The 22,126-nt window shown below is 44.0% G+C and overlaps 2 protein-coding genes across 15 annotated transcripts in view; one reads left to right on the top strand and one right to left on the bottom strand.

The window, feature by feature from the left end:
• LOC147795908 (liprin-beta-1-like) overlaps window positions 1-10,478 on the top strand; it is a 42,360-nt gene extending 31,882 nt beyond the window's left edge. For 7 of the 8 annotated variants that reach the window (XM_087130238.1, XM_087130239.1, XM_087130235.1 and 4 more), the window contains 7 exons: window positions 194-316; window positions 911-958; window positions 3,756-3,881; window positions 5,329-5,517; window positions 6,377-6,559; window positions 6,786-6,869; window positions 7,292-10,478. In XM_087130238.1, the coding sequence (XP_086986364.1) occupies window positions 194-316; window positions 911-958; window positions 3,756-3,881; window positions 5,329-5,517; window positions 6,377-6,559; window positions 6,786-6,869; window positions 7,292-7,339 (801 nt within the window). In that variant the 3' untranslated portion in view covers window positions 7,340-10,478. The remainder of the gene's footprint in view (window positions 1-193; window positions 317-910; window positions 959-3,755; window positions 3,882-5,328; window positions 5,518-6,376; window positions 6,560-6,785; window positions 6,870-7,291) is intronic. The other variant, XM_087130236.1, reaches the window with a different exon arrangement.
• LOC110974970 (uncharacterized) overlaps window positions 9,103-22,126 on the bottom strand; it is a 52,359-nt gene continuing 39,335 nt past the window's right edge. For 6 of the 7 annotated variants that reach the window (XM_087130225.1, XM_087130224.1, XM_087130231.1 and 3 more), the window contains 12 exons: window positions 20,784-21,007; window positions 19,639-19,845; window positions 19,291-19,521; window positions 18,711-18,881; window positions 18,243-18,449; window positions 16,988-17,154; window positions 16,663-16,780; window positions 15,180-15,353; window positions 14,565-14,738; window positions 13,694-13,867; window positions 12,274-12,412; window positions 9,103-12,090 (listed from right to left, as the gene is read on the bottom strand). In XM_087130225.1, the coding sequence (XP_086986351.1) occupies window positions 11,994-12,090; window positions 12,274-12,412; window positions 13,694-13,867; window positions 14,565-14,738; window positions 15,180-15,353; window positions 16,663-16,780; window positions 16,988-17,154; window positions 18,243-18,449; window positions 18,711-18,881; window positions 19,291-19,521; window positions 19,639-19,845; window positions 20,784-21,007 (2,083 nt within the window). In that variant the 3' untranslated portion in view covers window positions 9,103-11,993. The remainder of the gene's footprint in view (window positions 12,091-12,273; window positions 12,413-13,693; window positions 13,868-14,564; window positions 14,739-15,179; window positions 15,354-16,662; window positions 16,781-16,987; window positions 17,155-18,242; window positions 18,450-18,710; window positions 18,882-19,290; window positions 19,522-19,638; window positions 19,846-20,783; window positions 21,008-22,126) is intronic. The other variant, XM_087130227.1, reaches the window with a different exon arrangement.

Here is a 22,126-nt window from a genome sequence, read left to right as displayed (position 1 = left end):
AAGAATTTTGAAAACGGAAAATCTTGAAAATCCCCAGTTCTACATCATGCAACCTCAAATAACACCCTTTTGACATTTGGCTGAGTTGAAATTTAGCATGTCTGTGTACAGTCATCCAACAGTGCTGAAATGGTTGCACCCCTTGCGATAGTGATTGGTTCTTATTGTTGTTGTCCTTGCTGTCTGTTTTCAGGATGACCTCCTTCTGATGCGAGTGACCAGCGGCATGCATCACGTCAGTATTATGCGGGGAATCCAGTGTCTCAGGCTGCACAACTTCCAGCCCAATTGCCTGCGACGTCGACCGACAGACGAAGTAAGTTCTTGTCTTCTTACCTACCCCACCCCCACAAATCAAAGGAAACTATCAAGGCACGACAGCCGAGTTTGTAGTGGTTGTGCATACCTACCATATCAGATTTCAACCATCTTTGACCAATTAATTGTCATTCACCGCGGCTTTCCATCATGTACATGTTCATCAAAGGGCAAAGCAAATTTATTTTGGCCGGTAGTAGGTTTAGGATGTAAAAAGGACATTACACTCTCATTAATAACAGTGGGAATTAACCATCCTTGAGGAGTATGTAATAAGTACTAGTGTCATTTTGTGCACATTCTGTTGAAAATAAGTTGCATACATTTCCAGAAGTTAGTTCCCAAAGCGGTGTTGCATGCAGTTTATATCCTTCATGGGATCCAGTAACTAGTTCACATGTTATAAGTACTCTTTAGCGTAGCTTCCAGTGACTTTTAGAATTACAATTTGCCGGTTCTTCAAATTTCAGGTACCAGTGGAAGACTGTGACCCAGCAGTAGTTTGCTTACAGTTTACACAGTTCCTCTTTTTTTCCAGATTTTTGTCTTTACAGTTATTATTCAGCTGATTACCATCTGTTTCTTTTCACAGAATTGGTTTACCGAGGTTAAAACAATGCCCCCCTGGAGTTCAGAATTGGTAAACAAAACAAGCAAACACACAAACCAACGGTTGGGGCATGCTCAGTGTGGATTTTGGTCGTTGCTGTTGCACGGTTGTTAACTCACAGATCTGAAAATGGGACATGTTCAGTAGACTGGCCTGTATTTTTGCTCCATGAAATTGCAGAACGCCATTTGCAAGTACACCTGAAACGTGCAGGGTTGCTTTGTGTTGCACTGCATTGTGGGATAGTTTGTGGGCCAAAAAATGGGCATGGGCGATCTTTATGCTCAAAGAGTCCCGACTATCTTTAAGTGGGTGCCTGCAGTCATTCATACCATTTGATTACAGAATGTGTCTGTTGGGTTGGCAGGTCTTTTTGGGACCAGAGTCAAGTTGAAGTTAAGCGGTAATGAAACCGTTTGAATTAACTCTTGAAGTGAACTGCAGATCAGGACTAATTCTGGGGGCAGGTGTGACATGAATCGGGAAACGGGCAGAGTTTCCATTAGCTCTTTAGGGACGCAAGCCGGTCATGTGCAGTCCTTTGAGAAAGTAATAATCTGGTGTGAGTTTGGATTTGGGAGTGAATTAGACTTTAAAACTCGTTGATTTCTGGCTACTGGAGCAAATTGTGGCCGATCTGTTCCATTTTGAGATCTGCGTTTGCCTTGGTGATGTTCAGTGTGTTGTATGTCCAAATCCATAAAGAGTATCAGTGAATTACGTATGGCTAGAAACTTCACGTGGTGGTATGCGATATACCGGTAGCTGCCTGATATCTGTCATCATACTCATAGCAAGAACAAGTTTGTTCTTAACTTGTAGCTCTAAGAAATTGACAAATGCCCGGCAGATTCACTCTTTTGGTTTATCCTACTTACCTTTGCCAACGGACAGTCCCTTTAAGTTTAAATCCAGCCATATGGTAATGCACAGTTAATACTTAACCTTGGTGCTGTCTGTGTTTACAGTGCATACATTGCTTAAAGGAACTGAGTGTGTTCCATGGAGAGCTATAAAATGCGGTGGTGTACATGTAATTTATATTTTGGGTTTGGAAAAAATTTTTTTTTGATTGTTAGATATGAGAAAATGAAGAAAAAGAATTGATTTGGAAGGGGAGGGGCCGTTGTGGTAGGTGCTCATTGATCATGAAGTCAAAGAGAAGTTTTTTCCTCTCGAAACGGTATGCAAGAATTGCCAAGAACCCTTGTGAGTGATCTTAATGTTGTAGAGTTGGGAAGCAGTACCTCTCAGCATGGTGATTATTTTTTTGGTTCACTTCCCTTTTTGTTTAGTTACATTGTCAGTATTTGTGGAGATTATTTTCTGAGTTAGTGAGATACAGAGTAGTCTTGTCAGTTCCTTTAAATACTGTAGCTTCACCTCTGCATGGCCCCCGAGGAACGCTTTCAAGAATGTCAAATGTGCATAGATGCTACATGTATGTCCAGAAGGCATCTTTGGACAGGTGTCAGACTTAATCAATTACCAATCTGCAGTTGTAATCATCAGTTTTGTTCTACAGTTTAATTTTTTTATCGTCTCCCTTGCTCCCGGAGTACAATTACTTTCTGCATTGTCTCTTTTAAAAGGCCATCTTCCCGAGTGCCTAACCGACTGCCTTGCATTGTCACTGGTCTTGCTTCATGTACTGGTATTGCCATTCTTGTCAACTGTGATTGCTCTTTCCATTTCCATCGAGGCCATCATCATCATATTTCATCTTTGTCATCAATGTCGTCATCTTCGTCTCCATGTTTATCATCTTCATTGTCATCGTCATCGCATCACCCTCCCTTTTTTCCCCATTTCAGCCATTTTCCCCATGATATTTTTTTTCATCTGTACTTGTACCTGTTCATTTGCTGCGGTAATCTTGAAGACGTGCGGTTTCAGGTATCACATGGTGACATTCACAGTGTTTGTCAGGGGATTTTGCTTTTCCCTCTGATAGTTTACAGCAGGTGAAGAGGTAGAAGATTTCACCTGTGGTGGGGTTTATTGAGGCATATACAGATCGTATTTAAGGGTAAAAATTCCAGAAATCAGGGGTCCATTTTTCTGTGTGTCCCTGTCACATCTAGGATGTGATTTTGTAAGTTCAGAACACATTTTCTAATTTCCAAACAAAGTGATAGTTTGAAATCAATTCTGGTGACTTTTCCATGTCAAATAACAAAGGTCAGATGTAACAGGGACACAAAAATGTCACACTTTTGGATCCTTAATTTCTGGAATTACCCTCAACTCAGTGTACCATAGTAACTTGATGTTACACCCTCCTGGTTTTTGCAACACTTGGCCAAATTTCTGGAACATGTTGCCAAATTTACGTTAAATTTTAATCAAAGATTTGGCAACATAACGAGTTGAGGAATATTGACATCGTGCAGCAGTGGATCCATTGTAGCCTTTAATGTGATTTTCCGGGAGGCAGGGTTGCTCACACTGGAAGGTGGAGGAATATTCAAGCACATCTTTTATTGAGGGGGGCCCTTGAATCGACTCTGTTGGTTTTTGGCTCCTTCCTGGAGGATTTTTGCAGATTTAAGGAGGGTGAATGTTTGGTTGCCTTTACTTGATGCGGGGCGTAGTAGCAGTTGACAGCACAGTATACCTGTGCATGGAATTTGCCGTGAGGTCACACTCAATTTTGAATGATTCGGATTCAGAAAGATCCCGACAAAAAGTGCTAAAGGAGTCACCGGTCTTTGAACTCACTTGAGGGAATAGGAGGTCAAGGAGAGATTGACAAGTTTGAATCGGACAGAGCATGCTTTCACCTCCACTTCTGTTATCTTTATTTTCCTGTGTGATACCTTTATAGCCTTATGAAGCAGGGCGGGAAGTCATGCTGTGGACAAACCACCGAGTGATGGAGTGGCTCAGGACGGTGGACCTGTCCGAGTACGCCCCCAACCTCAGGGGCAGTGGCATCCATGGGGCTCTCATGGTAAGCAACAGAGGTCTTTATCAGTGTTGTAGTTGGCACCTTTTGGGACCGTCACAAGACCCCCACAAGACCATCACAAGACCCCCACAAGACCATCACAAAACCTCACAAAAATCAACATGAGACCGTCACAAGACCTCCACAAGACCCCCACAAGACCGTCACAAGACCTCCACAAGACCCCCACAAGACCATCACAAAACCTCACAAAATCAACATGAGACCGTCACAAGACCTCCACAAGACCCCCACAAGACCTCCACAAGACCCCCACAAGACCATCACAAAACCTCACAAAATCAACATGAGACCGTCACAAGACCTCCACAAGACCCCCACAAGACCGTCACAAGACCTCCACAAGACCCCCACAAGACCGCAACAAGCACTCCACAAGACCCCCACAAGACCATCACAAAACCTCACAAAATCAACATGAGACCGTCACAAGACCTCCACAAGACCCCCACAAGACCGTCACAAGACCTCCACAAGACCCCCACAAGACCATCACAAAACCTCACAAAATCAACATGAGACCGTCACAAGACCTCCACAAGACCCCCACAAGACTGTCACAAGACCTCCACAAGACCCCCACAAGACCATCACAAGACCCCCCACAAGACCATCACAAGACCATCACAAAACCTCACAAAATCAACATGAGACCGTCACAAGACCTCCACAAGACCCCCACAAGACCATCACAAGACCCCCACAAGACCCCCACAAGACCCCCACAAAACCTCACAAAATCAACATGAGACCGTCACAAGACCTCCACAAGACCCTCACAAGACCATCACAAAACCTCACAAAAATCAACATGAGACCGTCACAAGACCTCCACAAGACCTTCACAAGACCCCCACAAGACCATCACAAAACCTCACAAAATCAACATGAGACCGTCACAAGACCTCCAGTCTGAATTCAAGTCACAGTGTTTTCAAATGAACTGCAAAGAAGCATTCCTTTGTCATTGTACACCCTGTTAATACTTGTGACTGGTCCTTAGTCTGGTCTTGTGAACGGTCTTGACTACGACACTGGTAGTGGAGTACTACATAGGTACTTCACTAGTTATCCCAGGTAATTTCCACGTACATTCTCCACCAACAATGGGTGAACAATAAAGAAGGAAGGGCTTTACAGAGTATTTGAATAGAATGTAGTTCATGTTAAGGCTGGAGTACTTGCAAAGTACTCGAGTCAGTTGTGAATCCATATGAAGTACTCCACTTCAACCCTGGCCTTCATATGACCACCAGAACCGTTAAGGCTGCCTGGCGTTGGGTAGTAAGACTGCATTCCCAGTGGGTATTCAGTGGTTATGACTAAGGTTTTCGCTGTTGGTATGCTGCACAGAACGGCCGTAGCTCGAGGTAGCAACTGAGAATGCCAAATTAGGTGGTTAGTATCATCCATATCCCTTGTTATCCAGGTCCTAGAGCCGCGCTTCACAGCAGAGACCCTGGCCACCACCCTCTGCATCCCCAACGCCAAGTCGCTCCTCAGGAGGCACCTCAGCACCCACTTTGTCTCCCTGGTGGGCGGCCAGATCCAGGCCCAGAAGCGGGAGACGGAGAAGTCCTCCAACTTTGTCCCACTCAGCGCTCTCTCCAAAGTCAAGGTGGGCAGCCTTTGAGGCTTGTTATAGAACACACAAGTATTGCAAAGATATGGGAGACTACAGACCTTTATCCTAATGCGGCCATGTTTGTCTTGTTTCCTGTAGACCTGTTTGCAATAGCAATACAACTTCACATATTGATGAAAGGGAACAGACTAGCTTTTCTGTCCAGCTTCAATTTGGTTACATCGCCTTGAATGGTAGAAAAGCAAGATGGCTGCCCCATGATAGAGGTCAATTCTGTCCTATGTGGCTCACTAGGCTGGTGTTTATTTGTTTTTCCTTTGGACTAACCGGGTGAAGATATTTCTGTTCCCTGCTCTACGTGTCATGTCAATCAATTACACACTAGCTGTGGTACCTGTTTATGCACATGGCTGAAGAGTAGTAAGATGGGGTAAAGTAGCTTGCTTAAGGACACAACATTTGGCCAACAGCTGATCACGTCACACTACCCGCATGTACCCACTATTTGCTCTTTGCATGCTGCTGCCATAGGCACGCGGAGCCTCGATCTCGATCTTTACAAAAGCCGGTTCAGTGTCGTTTGGTAATTCTGCGCGTGCCGCATCAGCTCTTGAACAGCGCGATTGGATAAAATTTGGAAAGCTGCGTTGATGCGATTCTACAGGCTGTCGGATTGAGGCTCTTAATGCGTGCGGCGGCAGCATGCAAAGAGCGAATGAAGCCACACCTTCCTGCACAAACTGCTCAGGTGATCTGCAAGTGCAGTGGTGATTGGCGAGTAAAACAAGAAAAATATTTTGAGACCTAAGAAATCAAAATTTATTTGCTGCCTTCAAGACAACTTTAAAAACTACAGTGATCAAAACCTCAGGTTTTCCGTTTCTGCCTGCAGCCCAAAAAGCGGCCCTTTGGTGGTCGCCCAAAAAAGAAAGGCATGGAAGAAGAGGACTACGTGTGCCCCATGAACCTGGAACTGCCCCCGGGGCTGCAAGGGGTGCAGAACGGGACCAAGCCACCCCTGAGCTATCGGGTGGAGGTGCGGAGTGCCGGCAAGGTGCACCGGCAGGGAGACGAGGTAGGTCTGGCCGGAAAGGCAATCTCGGTGTTCTCTTGACCAGAAGGTCGTGAAGTAATCAGTGATGTTCACTTAAGTCATATTTGGTGTGCCTCGTGACCTTCAAGTTAAAATCTGACCATGTAACTTCAAAGGTGATTATCTCTGCAGCTAAAAAAGATCATGGTCAAAGCATCAATAAATGTTGTTATAAGAGAAATGATTATCTTGAATTTTTTTTTTTCAGACAAGTGCTAGCTCCCCCGACTCGGCTGATGGCACCCCTCCCAGTCAGATTGGTGTCTACTCTGAAGAGATCAACACCCTCACAGTGAGGCATTAGACCCTAATTTTGCTAGTGTTGTGGTTACTTGACAAGCACTTAGCATTAGTACCTATTACTAGTACTTTACTTCAGTACTCAGCATTGGCACTCAGTACTAGTACTCAACACTAGTACTTGGAACTAGTATTTTTACAACTAACAACGGGTGAACAACAGATGAATGTTTGCTACAGTGTGGATAAACAGATTTAGATTCCCTTAAACTTGAGTGCTAGTGATTTACTTTTCAAAAGTTGTAGAGTACTTTTGAACTAACCGTGAGTGCATGTAAAGTACTTGACTGCAACACTGCTTGACAAGTGCTTGAATGCCACTCAGTAACACAGCACAACCCAAGATGTATGAATCAGCATTTTGAAAAATGTGGTAATGAACAGACTCAACTGGTTTTCTTTTTTTTTACTCAGAACATGTTGAACGACGACCAGGCGGAAAATGGTGGCACCAACGTTTGAACGACACATCAGGGAAACAAGACGTAAAAATCATAACTTCAGCAGGATTCATAGCAACACACTGGGCTTCCAACTGGAAAAATAAATATTTATGCAGGAATCTGTACAGTTCTGGAGTTTCTACATTGACCGACGCAACTTCATTTTGTTGGTTCGGTTGCTACAATCTGACCCGCTTTTCTCTCAACCCCTTCAAAGGAAGGCATCGCCAAGTCGGTCGAATGTCAGTAACTTCTATCCAGTTTTGTTTCTGACTGAGAACAGCCCCGACTACCAGGATGGAGTAAGTTAACTAATTATTTATACTTGGTGTGCAGTGATGGGCATTCTTTGTTACTAGAAGAAATTCCTGTCTCTTTTGAGCTTGCCAGGGCTAAAGACTGCCCTCTTTAGCCTACGCACGGAGCATATAGCAGGTCTAAGACTTGTGAAGAACAAGGTGGTGACATTTCTTGTTTCACAACTCTTGAGGTGGCTCCACATACTCAGTTTGTAAATTGCAAAAAGCCGAGATACCGAGAAGTGATCTTGACGCACAGATTCAACACAAGAAATACTTCCGTCGAGCAGCAGGAGGCAAAATAGATTTCTCAGGTAAGACTTTCCGTTGTCCCTGGTGTCTCACACAATGTGCACAAAAGTGAACTGTTCTTTTTTTCAACCGCGTTGGAAGTTGCTGATCTTTGTGTTGAGTTGGGAGGCCTTGAAGCAGGAGTTGGATCATTTTGATTTCAAGAAATCGGATAAGTATGAATGAACTTTATGCAAGTCAGTTGTACAATAATGGATGTGAAATATCCACTGTAAATTTTTTTCATCATTTTGATCAGTCAGCACTGTATTTAGCACAACTTAAGCAACTTTCATTTGGCCTTATCTAGTGTAATTTATCCTACCTTCACCGTGACTCGTGTAAAATACCATTTTTTGTACATTATTTGCAGCATTAATGATTTTTATTTAGATCGCGCTCTGTAATGGCTTTTTAACCTTAACCTTTTTTAGACTCTGTGTAGCTTTAATCTTGAACAGCGTAATGAAAAAAATGGAAAAGGAGCTGGGCAGAGTAGAATTATTAAAAACATTTTTAAAAAATTGTTTGCTTTTTTTCTTCAGGAAAAATGTGCACAGTTAATGCTTAAAAGGCAGAAACTGGATGTCCAAACAGACAGTAGACTTGCATACACTGATCCAGTGCTAGCCTTTGAACTTCATATTTTAGAAATGTTACTTTGAGGAAAATCTCCAAGTTGTAGTTACAAATGTTAATAGGATTGAGCTTAACGTTGGTTTTCACAAGCCGAGATGCAGTCTGTCAGTATTTGGCAGCACTCGTTTTAGACTATGCACCGAGTTTTGCAATGTTGGACATTTTCGCGGACCCTTTTGGAAATGTCTGTGTATGCGTGACTGCTCGAGAAAGATTTTTTTTAGGAATTTTCCCAATCTCCCAAATTCTGGGGTCAGACTTTTTAGAGATATTGCTGTTTGTGTTTCATAAAAGCACAAATGTATCAGTTTATTAGGTACTTTTTATCCATTTTTACATCAAAGGAAACGGATACTTTTTCTACACCAAGTTTACATGTACTTCCAGTGCAACTGTTTTTAATGGGTTAGACTTTTTAAAAAACAAATTTCTTCCAAAAGAATTGATGTGTGTTCGTGCTTGATCAAAATAAGGACCAAGTTTGAAAACGGCATTCTGGGCTTTCAGTATTGAGAGAGGGGAAACCTTATCAATACATAATACAGTGCACATGTTGACATTGATATTAAAGTATGCTTTTTTATGTCGTAAAACAATTTTCACACAATTATAAAGCAGCATTGAATACAGATTTAAAAACAAACAAACTATGAATGTAAATACACGCAAATAATTAGAGGCAATCCTGAAATGCAGAAACACTGGACTTGTTCCTTATTTTGATAGACCAGGTTGAAGACATGTCATTTTTATGGAGGGCTTGCAGAGCTGCCATCTTGGAGGCCAAAAGTTTTCAGTTCTTGGGGTATGCACAAAGGTGGTTTCCCTGTGGAACAAAACAACAGCCCTGCAAGATGGCTGTCATGCAAAGCCTTCATTTATTTTTATGTATCATTGGTTAAGACGCACCAAAGGACCTCTTGCATCTTGAACATTTTGCCAATACAATGCTTCATAAACAGGGTTCAACTTTACAGTTATTTCTATTTTTGTCAGCATTCGTCTATGAGCCATCTATTTTTGGACGTCGTCTTTTTGAGCATGTTAACTGGGTTTTTTTTGTAATCGCTGCAACGTGCATGGGTGTAAAGTTTTCTCAAGTCCTGTTTAACCTGACGTGAGCATAAGTTGCTCAATTTGTAACATTTTGCCTTCATTGGTCAGTTGATTGGTACAGACTACAGCATTTGTGACCTGTCACCACAAAATGAGCTTGAATTGCTATTTTTAAATAAACTTTTAGCAGAAAAAGAGCTTTCCAATGGCATTACACTTAGGGTAAAAAAAAAGGTGATGAGATATTCTGGCGGCTAGGCCCTCTTGTTTCTGACGATTGTTTTAACATTGCTGACTGGCCACAAATAATGCAATTGTCAAAATTGGAAAGAAAAATGACATTTTCAAGTCTCTGATCCTGCAACAGAACTTGGAATTTAAACAGAACAAGGGTTAACTTTTTCCAAAAATAAAAACACCCCAAAATGACCCCCCCTTCTGTTTTTGACTTCAAACCATTGTGATAGGGAAAAAGTGGAGTGCACCTTTAGGCACATTTTGAGTGTGGTCGCTATGACTTTTCACCATAGCACGTCAGAAGTCTTACGCCAGATTCCCAGGAAAGACCAAAAGTACACGTACTTGTCCTTCCTGATGAACTCTGAAATTTTCACTCAATTGGTACAACAAATGTGAAACCAGTATCGTACATTTTGACAAGACCTTGACAGAACTCATTGCCAAACTTGTAACTTTCTAACCTTAGTCCTTGTATAAAAAAAATTAAAAAATGTAGAAATCCTACTGATGCAAATACTGTACAGGAACCTTTGTGATAAATGCCCTTAAGACTTGTCTATTGTACTTCTGTACCTCACAAACTAAACTGTTCTTTTTTTTGTATGTAAATACATAATCTGTGAAAGAGGAAAAGGTTTCAATGGTGTGGTGATTACTCCACAGGTGTGTCCCATGATTGGTACGCTTTGGAAGGGGGAGCCCTTCATTTGGCATCGAGACCGGTGTTTTAACCCCTTCTCGGCGGGAATTTCTTTCCGAAAGCCAACTCCAAGAATTCCAACCTCGCTTGGCCACGAAGGCCACCTGCTAAACCGCAAATTCTCGGTTTGTGGCCCAGCCTGCTCTGCAAGCTTTGACTTACACGGTGAAAAGGCTGATTGTTCGGTGGCATGCGGCTCTACTCAAGCTTCCACATTCCCATTGCCTCTTTTCAAAGTGGGGAGTATTGTGAAGCTGGTATTTATGATCCAAATTCGGTCTTTTCATTTCTGGGCTACACACAAAGACCAATTATCATATACACAAGAGCCAGGGTCTGCCTTCTTTCACCGTGTTCGCTCGAGCATGGGCTGAGAATAATAGCTGAAAATTTTTATGGCATGTTTTAACGCGTCCCGGCGTAAAGGGGTTAAAGGCCAACGTGTTTTCACAAACACTGTGTGATTGAAGAGGTCACCTGTCTGATCTTGTAGAAAGTTTAGCTCAGACAGATGAAGGAAAATGCCACTTTTTTGAGCCCTTTTTATAGAACCATGGCCAAGAGAATTCTTGTAATAGAGGACTCTGTGTCATTCCCCTTGCAATTGCCACAGAAGTTCAACTACATTTTTTGGGGCCAGTGTTTTGACAGAAAATCGCAACGGTTTTCCTTATTGTTGCTACTGAAATATCGCAATTGTCTTCTGCAAACAACGCGGAAATACCTTTTGACGTTTTTAGTCCCAAGTCCAGAAATTTAGGGGGTTGGCATGATTCCGGGCACACTTTTTTCAATTCATTATTTTCCGAAATTTCAGCCAAAATTAAAAAAAAAATTGCAAGGGCGTAACCTAGTGTTTTTAAATATTACAGTTTTTCAAACATTTCGGAAGTATCCAATTCTGTTTTTCTTTCACTTTTAACATCAAATCATTACAAGTTCTCTGATATTCCAGTATGTACCGTTTTAGGATTCTGGGTATACATGTTACAGCGGAAATTCCAAACAAATCCATTCTGGTAACAAGCATCCTGTATAAATGAGAGTGAAGACTCGACCCTGCTTAGGCCTACTATGTCACCAAAATGTTTACAATGTTGAAGAAAATAAGCATTTTGCCCGGGGAAGGAAGTAATAAGAAAACAGGCTAGCTGGCCCCAACACCCGAGACGGAAGTACCGAAATGCAGCTAGCAAAAAGGAATCTTAGCATTGAAAAATGTAATACAAAGGACCTGCAAAAGTCTTACAAACTCTTGCACTTCATCTCTGGGGGTAAAACAAGTCTTGGGCCACCTGCTTGTCAAAGGTAAGGCACCTGTACCTAGAGCATTATAGTATCTGGTGCCTTGATTGGTACTCACACGAATGCATGTACATGTAACCCTCCTGGCAGTGGGCACAGCCAGTTCCAAGCAGCCCTAGTCGTCCACTTCCTTACAGCTAGATTTACTCTTTGACGTTTGCATAATTGTGTTCCACACTGTTTAAAGGAATGGTGGGCTGCTGTGATCGCTGAGACACGTCAGGCCGGCGACGAGCAATGCTGTGAAGAACAAAACAATTGAGAGAGATTGCTCAAAATAAAAACGGTTAAAATACGAAGGCTTGGTCCTCCCCCCAAAAAACCTATTAAAAATAGGGCCCGATTCTCCAGAGATTTCTTGCCTACGGAACAAACTTCTGTTGGTTCATTTACATTTCATGAGTGCAAAGCCAGAGAACTTACTAATACCAGCAAAAACCGGTGATGAAAACAGCCAGGACAATGACGGCAACGCTGACACCGATGATGATGGCCGACAGGGAATCGTTGGGACCATCGGGAGGAGTTGTTTGTGTAGGGATCTCTGTGGAAGCCACTGGCTCTGATGATGGAAATCAAGACAAATTGAGTCACTGAAAGTTTTAGTCCTTTGAAGAATCAACCATTTTCTTGGCAGGGGGGATTCAGCCTGGGCTAGTAACGACAAGCCCTGGGGGAAAATGGGGCAGGCTAATCAGCCTTTACTTGCTGCCAGAAGGCTGAACTGTGGAGGTCACATCTACATCATATAAAGGAGCCGTAGGCAGCTGCCAGATGACCCGTAGTTGACTACGGACCACAGCCAGAAATCACGGGTAGATTTTTACATGGAGGGAGGAAAACCAAATATCCCACAGGAAAAAAACCCTTGTAGCGCGAGGACAGAACCATCAAAAAACTCTGCTAGCGGAGGCCAGGAATCGAACCCAGGACCAAAAGTGTAAAAGAGGCGTGGATCTACAGTGGAATGCCGCTATAACGAACAAGACGGTGTCCGCGCTAAATGTTTGGTACAGCGGTCGTTCGGTATAGCGACTTAACAGCCGAACATTTCGTTGCCATGTTGAATAGCGCCCTCTCTTGTCTAACTGAAGTGCACCCTCTTGTGATACCATGGCTCGCTGTTTTCGTGATGTTTTGCTGTTGCATTCACGTTTAAGGTTTATAGAAATGTCTCTGTTAATTATTCTTGTTTTTTTATTTAAACTTGAGTCAAAAAATTGATATCAAGTTTATCCCAAAAGTCGTGAAACTACCGCTCTGTGATGCATGCTGTGGCGAATCTCGGTTGATTTGTGTATCAGTGGCGCCCTCTTTAGACTATTCCGAGTGCAGTGCCACCGTGTGCGTACGTGCGGTTTTCTTCCTCACCCGATCATGTGGAGTCGCAAAACCAGTGTCTATTCAATACCGTTGACAACTAGTGGCTTTCCCTTCTAATCCTTGGAGAAATAATGGCCACTTGTCACTTTCCAATATAAAAAAACCTTGACTGTTTTATCATGTTGACGTTCGGGAATTACATGTGTACAAACGGTAACTGAATAGTGTTCGACAGGTTCTGTACACAAATTATTGGGAGCCAAGGATGATGTTCGGTACAGCCGAATGTTCGGTATAGCGGTGTTCCACTGTAGTAATGTTTGTTTTTTTTAATTTTCCTGTATCTGACGGCCCAACTTTTGGATTTAAACCCTTAATTTTTCAGAGATCAAAGACTTACTACCCCACAGGCTGGAGCCATGACTGGAGTGTACTCAAGTTTCAGACTGCCTCTGTATCAACTCAAGATTTACACATTTTCACTCACCGTCTTGACCGACACTCTTTTCACACCACATACCTTGACACGCCGTCTCGCGACTGGCACCCGTCTCCTTGGTAACCGTATCTGGCGGGCACAGCAGGCAGAAGTCCATCCCCCTGGTGGGACTGTAGGTGTTACGTGGGCAGAGCTCACAGTGACTGTCTGTAAATACGTCTCCCCTCACTCGGTACATCCCCGCATTGCATTGGGCTGGATATCACACACAAACCACACGACTGCTGCTAAAACATGGTGTTGCAGCAAAACGGTCGTAAATGTCTTTCACACGTCGGTTTAACCCCTGAACATTGGTACATGGCAACAACCGCAGCTTTGTGTGACGATTAGTGCGTACCACACATACATTCTACTCATCATGCACCTGCGGTTTCAATGTGGACCTGCTGCTGGACAGGTTTTTGCATACCGCAGCCCAGCAGTCATGGTCAAAAGAATGCATGTACTGGCGTTAAGGGGTTAATTACCAAGTTCTTTCAGTGCCCGTCAGTCAACCACTGTTCGATTTTGCCTGTGAGCCTGTATGAGTAAATTATATTATAGAAGCCTTATGACGTTTTCAAAATTTCTGCAAAGGCTCGGAAATGACGTCATGAATATGCATAACAGTGCCTTCATTTGTGTCTGCACCGGCTCTTTTTGTGTGGCTACATTCACTGACATGTCTGCTTGCTCACTGATTGAAGTTTGTTCTTTGAAACACCTTCATGCAAATAAATCTGAGCAACCAAATGATGAGAGCGTAACGAGACACAACAGAGATGGCACTTGAACAACACTGGGTTTTGTGCACATTATGATGAAAATAAGTCAGGTGTTTACTTCAGGCCACTTGTGAGTACATATTTGCACTGTGAACCTTTCATAAATCAAGTCATCAGCTACTCACTGTAGCACTCGCTGGTGCTGCTGGCTCCCTTGCCGTCGGTGGCCATCCCGCCCGGACACGCCTTGCATTGCCTCTGCCCTTCCTGGTCTTGGTAGGTGTTGGCCGGGCACGGCTGGCACTCCGTATCCTGTTCCACTTGGCTTTCGAACAGAAAGGTTCCCGGTCCGCAGCGAACTGAAGAAGAAAATCAACCACCACAAATTGAGTATATTTCTCCAACTAGAACAAAAATTAACTCGTAAACTAAGATGCAATATCCTTCACTATGAGGGAGGATCGCTGTTAGTGGGGGGGATTGGGGTCAAGCCCCTCCCCCAAAAGGACTCCCCAATATTTTTTTGAAGGTGATGAAAGATATATAGTTTGACCTATTACACTATCCGTCTTTCACAAAGCGTGTAAAATGCCCCAAAATGTAGCCTCCCTCCCATAAAACATTAGATGAGAAAGTTTCCAAAGTTTTGGCCCTCCCTCCAAAACCAAATTCCCCCCCCAAGAAAAATGTTGTTCCTGAATCTGCCCTTGGATCACTGCACCAGCAAATTCAGTCATCAATCAGAAAAAATATAAACCTTCTCTGCAGTTTGCGACTTGCTTCAAGTGGATTCTACTTACCACAGTATCCCCCCGGGCTTTCCACCGATCCGTTGGGGCAAATGCTTCCCCAGTCCAACTCCACCGAGTCTGGGTCCGGCTGCACCACTTGGCCCTTCACCTCCAGCATGAAGCCCCCAACCTGCATGAGGGTGCGTAGAGTTTCTGCTGCCTGAAGGGTGACGTCATTTTCATCTACGAATTGAAAAAACATTCATGTTGGGGGTGGCGGAAGTATGAGACAATGCTTAAAGTGAAGAGAGGATTTTCAACAAAAGACGTGACAGCTAGGGATGTCAGTTGGCCAGGGGTAAGTCAAATTATGAGTCAAGCCACAAGTCAGGTTGCAAATTCCAGAGGATGAGCAAGAAAGAAACGCCTTTTGTCACACCTGTGACTTCTTTATCGAACATGTCTGGTCTTGTGTCTGGTCGTGTGTTGGGTCTTCTGTCTGGTCTTGTGCATGGTCTTGTGTCTGGTCTTGTGTCTAGTCTTGTTCTGGCCTTGTGTCTGGTCTTGTGTCTGGTCTTGTGCATGGTCTTGTGTCTTGTCTTGTGTCTGGTCTTGTGTCTGGTCTTGTGTCTAGTCTTGTGTCTGGTCTTGGGTCTAGTCTTGTGTCTGGTCTTGCGTCTAGTCTTGTGTCTGGTCTTGTGCCTGGTCTTGTGCCTTGTCTTGTGTCTGTTCATGTTTTGAGTCTGTGCCTGGTCTTGTGTCTGGTCTTGTGTCTGGTCTTGTGTCTAGTCTTGTGTCTGGTCTTGTGTCTGGTCTTGTGTCTGGTCTTGTGTTTGGTCTTGTGTCTGGTCTTGAGTCTGGTCTTGTGTCTGGTCTTGTGCATGGTCTTGTGTCTAGTCTTGTGCATGGTCTTGCGTCTAGTCTTGTGTCTGGTCTTGTGTCTAGTCTTGTGTTTGGTCTTGTGTCTGGTCTTGTGTCTGGTCTTGCGTCTAGTCTTGTGTCTGGTCTTGCGTCTAGTCTTGTGTCTGGTCTTGTGCATGGTTTTGTGTCTGGTCTTGTGCATGGTCTTGTGTCTAGTCCTGTGTCTGGTCTTGCGTCTAGTCTTGTGTCTGGTCTTGTGCTTGGTTTTGTGTCTGGTCTTGTGCATGGTCTTGTGTTTGGTCTTGTGTCTGGTCTTGTGTCTGGTCTTGTGTCTGGTCTTGTGTCTGGTCTTGCGTCTAGTCTTGTGTCTGGTCTTGTGTCTAGTCTTGTGTCTGGTCTTGCGTCTAGTCTTGTGTCTGGTCTTGTGCTTGGTTTTGTGTCTGGTCTTGTGTCTAGTCTTGTGTTTGGTCTTGTGTCTAGTCTTGTGTCTGGTCTTGTGCATGGTTTTGTGTCTGGTCTTGTGCATGGTCTCAACTACAACACTGCTAAACATACACTGAACTACATCAAAAATTGAAAGTTTGCACGCTGCCACCATCTTTGTATGGCATCTGCAGCCTTCAAAACTGAATGAAAAATGGTCTAAAAGCTGGGAGTCTTTTTTTTTTAAAGACAAAGGAAAGGTTCTAACCCCCTCCACCAGGTCCAGAGCTGTTGCCAGTTGTGTTGGTGAAGAATGCGATTTGGATCTGGACATTGGACTCTGTTTGGCGAGGTGCACGGCCTGTGCTATACTTGCAATTAGCAACCTGTATGGAGGAAAAAGAAATTAGACAAGGACGGATTTCACTGTCATTGTCAACACATACATGCTCAACGTATAGGATGTTGCAACTCGTGACGCTTTCTTTGGTCTGTGCGTCTGACGTTTTCTACAGTTACTCGGTCAAGCTAGGACCAGACGTGATAGTGCTACAGTCATAGACGGGATTGCCTATTGTTGGCATGCCACTCACATTCACTCGGAAGCTACAAGACCGGTCAGCCACGCAGTCTCTGTTGGTCACTGCTGGATTCTGGGAGATGCTCATTGAAATTGCATCCTGTTGACTCGCTGAGTTGCATGTGACCTGTGACAGGTTGGCGGTGACTGCGGCAGCCGTCCCAATAGGATTCATTGCCTCTGTGAAACAGAACAATTATGAAAACCTTCAAATCATACTGGATCGCGACAAAGCAATAAGCATATTTGAGCTACAACGGTAGTTAACCATAGTTCAACCTATGTCATTTGAACAATAGATGGTTGGAGTACTTAATCGACCACTTTGAATAATCAGGCACTGGGGCACAGTTGCACTGCTGAAGTGAACTCACAGCCTTTTTTGAAATTAGTTTGAGATGGAACCACCGACATGAAAACCATCACGGAGGACGGCAGAGACCCTCCATAATGTGTAACCAGCATAGAGTAAGAGTGAAGGTAGGATTTCTGACTACAGTCAAATGACTGGCACTGTGCTGCCCCAAAACACTGGTAAGAAGCAACCAACAACTAACCCATGGTCAAACTTAACCACTTCATGCCGGGGCATTTTTTAATGTTGATGATGCTTGGCCGGCATGACTATCATTTTTTCCGTTTTCAAAATCGTTGAAAAATTCATCATTTCATTTAACGGTCGTTTATAGCCGCACGAAGTAATCTTTAGGCACTACTCTAAGTTGACAGGTGACCTTCATTGACGCCCAAGTATTTCAGCCAGGCCTGCAGCCTTGTAAAAAGAGCCCAGATTGTGCGGTGTTATATAACTTTCTTTTGTTCATGAACCTGGCTCAGTGCACTGCTGACCTCTTTTCAATAGGGGCCAGATTAGCGTGCAGCGGTGGTAGAGCGCTTTTGTCCCCTGTGGTAATCCGTTCGCTCTCAATGCCCCAAACCCTGGTATACGGTTTCAAAACAAGGCTGGATTATCACCACTTTTGAGAGTGAAAAATGTTGGTAATGCCCAGCAGCCTGGTCTTTTGTTCGGAGTACGGTCTTTTGTTACAGGGCCCTGTTTCCTTTGTCCGAGTTCGGAGACCCCGGCCACGCATATAAACCGTACATGTCCCGATTCCGGAGTCCCCGGCAGGAAGTGGTTAATTATGCTCATGAACTTGCTCAATGCCGGTATTGTCAACTCTATTCTACAGCCAAGGATTGGTTAGTTCTTTTTCTGTTTGTCTGTCTCTCTCTCTAAAAAAAATACATATTAACATGATGCATACCGACACAAGAAGGAAGCTTTGCATAGGGATTGCCCACCGACTGATGGTTCCAGGCGTAGCTGGTACTCTTCCCACACTGGTAATCCTCGTAGGGCTCCCTGTCGAAAGCATAGCCGGGTTTGCAAGCGATTTGGCAGCGGCTCTCGTTGGACTCAGTCCGGTTGCAATGCAACACGCCCTTCAGTGGAGGTCTCAGGTTGATGCAAGCTGTCAAGAAATATTAGCAACAGTAACGGAAACAAATAAATTTCCATTTGAACCTCGTTTGCTGGGATGGAGGTACGTGAAGCAAAATGCAACCGAAACTAACAAAACGCAACAGAATCAAGATGGCACAAGGCAAAATAAACGAAAAGAAACAAATTCACAACAAAATGGCACGAAACCGGCAAATATGTTTGTCTGTTCACGTGGAAGACAACATAATTTCTAAAACTTTGACCCGATGGGTTCGAAGGTCATGCCTACTTGGGCAACTGCCATTGTTGCAGGGCAGCAACTGCTGGTCTTCTCCAGGGCAGGCCCGTCCTCCGTTGAGTGGTTGCGGACTGTCGCAGGTGCGGATTCGGTACTGGCGTCCCCCTCCGCAGGTCTTGCTGCAATCGGAAAACGGCGACCACGGTCCCCAACCGCCGTTCACTGAAATCAAGAATTGAAATTGTGAAAAGTTCCCACGACACACTTTTTTTAATGAGCTACACCGAAGTGCCACATTGGCCTTCATTATACAAGTTTCTGAAGTCATTTCAAAGGATGTTGAAGAGTCTTTTAGAGTTTGGAGGAAAAGTCCATTTTTGTTCATATCCATATGACAAGCTCAACAGTGGTGTCCAATAAGGCAGAACTTGTATTCATATCTGTCTGAGTGCAAAACGTTTGGAAATTATTTGAATATGTACTGAGATCAATTTTTCATTTATTTCATTTCGTGTGTTTAATCAATTTAATAGGCTGTTTCTACAGCTCTGTGTTTTTGGAGGGTGATCACTGGAACCCCCCCAAATTGTCGCTAGGTCTGTGGAAGATTACAAGATTTGAGCAGCCCTACCGACTTCCAACTCGCAGCGTTTGCCACTGAAGCCTCTCGGGCAAGAGCACGAGTAACTGATGTTCTCGCTGCGGCATTCGCCCCGGTTGAGGCAGGAGTCGGGACGGCAGTAGTCTACCTTGGTCTGGCACTGGTCTCCCACCCATCCTGGGTAGCAGTGGCACGCAAATCCCTTCAGTCGGTCCTCGCACAAACCAGCGAGGCACGGGTTGGACGAACACTCATCAAAGTCTAAAAACAATGAACAGTTAAGCCACTGGTGTTAGTTTGGAAGGCCCAGAATAAACTTTTCTTTTACCCCGGGTACGGAGACAAAAATGCCGCGAACTGTAAACTGCCTGTTCTTACCATCACACTCAGAGGGCGTCTTCAGTGTGTGCGTAATGCCATCACTTGCTATGATTAGAATCTGGCCCCAGGCGAACACGTCGGCCAGTGATGAGGTGGGTCGACATGACGATGCTATGTCTGCTATCTCGGCCTCACTCGGTGCACGACTCCAGATGTTGACGCCGCTCAGCTCCAACTCGAAGGGTTCAACGCCATCATCAACAGCTGGTGAACACAAATTATCATTTTGTCCAGTTTATTAATAAGTATTGCTTCTTGTTGCCCAAAGGCCGAGTGAGATGCAAGAATGCAATCGTAAAATTCCTAAAATTCCTCAAACTTTAAAAAAATAATTCACTATAAACACTCAAAATGAAGGCTTTGAATAAATAAGTGTCAAATACTTACCTGAGTTAACCAAAACAAACAAATAAACATGACAAAAGAGGTTTGATAGGTAAAGCACACTTCGCAAAAGATTTATTCTAAGGGTTTAGAGGTGTCTCGGCAAAGTCAGAAAAAGTACTTTTTACAAATTTTGAAGGGGTTGGAGAGTCAAACAGGGCCAAAGTTGAGTCCGTCACAAGGCCAGTCACAAGGCCAGTCACAAGGCCAGTCACAAGGCCAGTCACAAGGCCAGTCACAAGGCCAGTCACAAGGCCAGTCACAAGGCCAGTCACAAGGCCAGTCACAAGGCCAGTCACAAGGCCTGTCACAAGGCCAGTCACAAGGCCAGTCACAAGGCCAGTCACAAGGCCAGTCACAAGGCCAGTCACAAGGCCAGTCACAAGGCCTGTCACAAGGCCAGTCACAAGGCCAGTCACAAGCTTATGAGGCACTCAAAGTTGCAGGGTGAGCAACAACTAATAAAATGCTTCAATCCTTATTTTTTCTTTTCAACAATTTTGACTTGGCGTTAAGACTGGATGACTGCCCTTGCATTAAAGACCAGGAAGACCGAATGGGCTCCATATTGTTGTATCTCCCTGTTGGCGAGGCAGACGTATCCCCGTACTGTGGTTTGGTTACGAGTGCAGAGACATTCATTCATTTATCCTTATATTTCTTGAATCAATTATGTTTTACATTGACTTGTACTGCGCCGCTGATCATTTTTATGGAAACGGCGCATTCTAAATTTCCAATTATCAATTATCTCTCACCGTCTTCAGTTTGTGGACCGATGATGAGCGACAGCCCTGCCGGCAGCCCCAAAGAAGAAGTGGACAGACTGCCCTCAGACGCCAACGACTGATCCACGTACGTCGCCCACTCTTGCCTCGGGCCCAGGGCGCGCCATGTCAGCAGCACGCTGTGCCAGCGTCCGTCACAAAGCGTGGATGCCATCCCGCCGGCAGGGGTCTGATGGAAGCTGTTCAGTGAGAAGCTGTAATGGCATAACAAGTCTCATCAAACACAAAATGATTGTGACAAGAAGTGTAAATACGATCTTTTCATCCTCAAAAAAGGCCATAATTACTAAGAGTGAAAAATCCCTGACAAAGGCCAAACTAGTCTCCAGTTTCTGGTCAGGAGATGGCTCCGAAAGTGGTGCAGCAACACCTTTTTTTTCATACACGTAACACTGGCCGCTACCAGCATTAAAATAGACTGTCCCCCCCAAACTATTCACCATTTAAAAGCATTTTCAGCTTGTACACGTACATAGGACGTAAGACCACCTCGTTTGTCTGGTTCCCAGATGTAAATGTATAATACAGAAATGCCGCCATCTGAAAAAGAGTGCCCGACTAAATGTATGGGGGCCTACAGGGACTCCTCTAACTCTGCCGTACTCAAGTCAATCAAGCACCGTCAATCAAGCAAGTTTGGCAGCTTTGGACATCATTTTAGAGCAAATAACAAACTTTTTTATTTTGCTGATGCACAGGTCTACAGCAACATGCATGCTGACCAGAAACTTTTTGGGGGGGCCTAACGATTCCATCTTTAAGGGCATACACATGGATAAAGAGATATGTATTGGAGGCTACATACCATGAAATCTAGGAGAACATTTCTTCAATTCCGAAATTTATGCCCTAAACATGGCATAATATATGCCTTGATAGTTCAGGGCATTATAACGCTGCAACAGAGTGTTTTAACATACTTTGTTCATTTGGGGTTTTTCAACACCTGATGGGGCATCGCCAAGTCGTAACAGACATTACAATGCCATAATTATGCCATTACAGTGCAGCGATGAAAAACATATTAGTTTTGGGTGGAGATCACTCACTGTGGACTTCAGGTCAAAAAAATCTGAAACTTCATCTCAGGAACAGGGACATTTTTGATTTGGCTGTCACGGCAACCGAAGTAAATGAGTTGAGCTCCTTGAAAAGAATCAGGCACATTTTAAATCGATTGATACAATTCCTCAACGTGTCCAACCGGGTGAACTCTAGTTTTGTCAGGATGCTTGACTGAGGGACAAGCCGAAAGAAAAAGCTTCACAAGTGCTACTTTTTTTTAGAGTCAACAATAAGATGGGCGTATAGAA

Source organism: Acanthaster planci, linkage group LG20, assembly GCF_054643075.1.
Source record: "Acanthaster planci isolate LZ-2023a linkage group LG20, COTS_SCS, whole genome shotgun sequence".
Lineage (NCBI taxonomy): Eukaryota > Metazoa > Echinodermata > Asteroidea > Valvatida > Acanthasteridae > Acanthaster > Acanthaster planci.
This window is presented reverse-complemented; position numbering and strand designations above follow the sequence as displayed.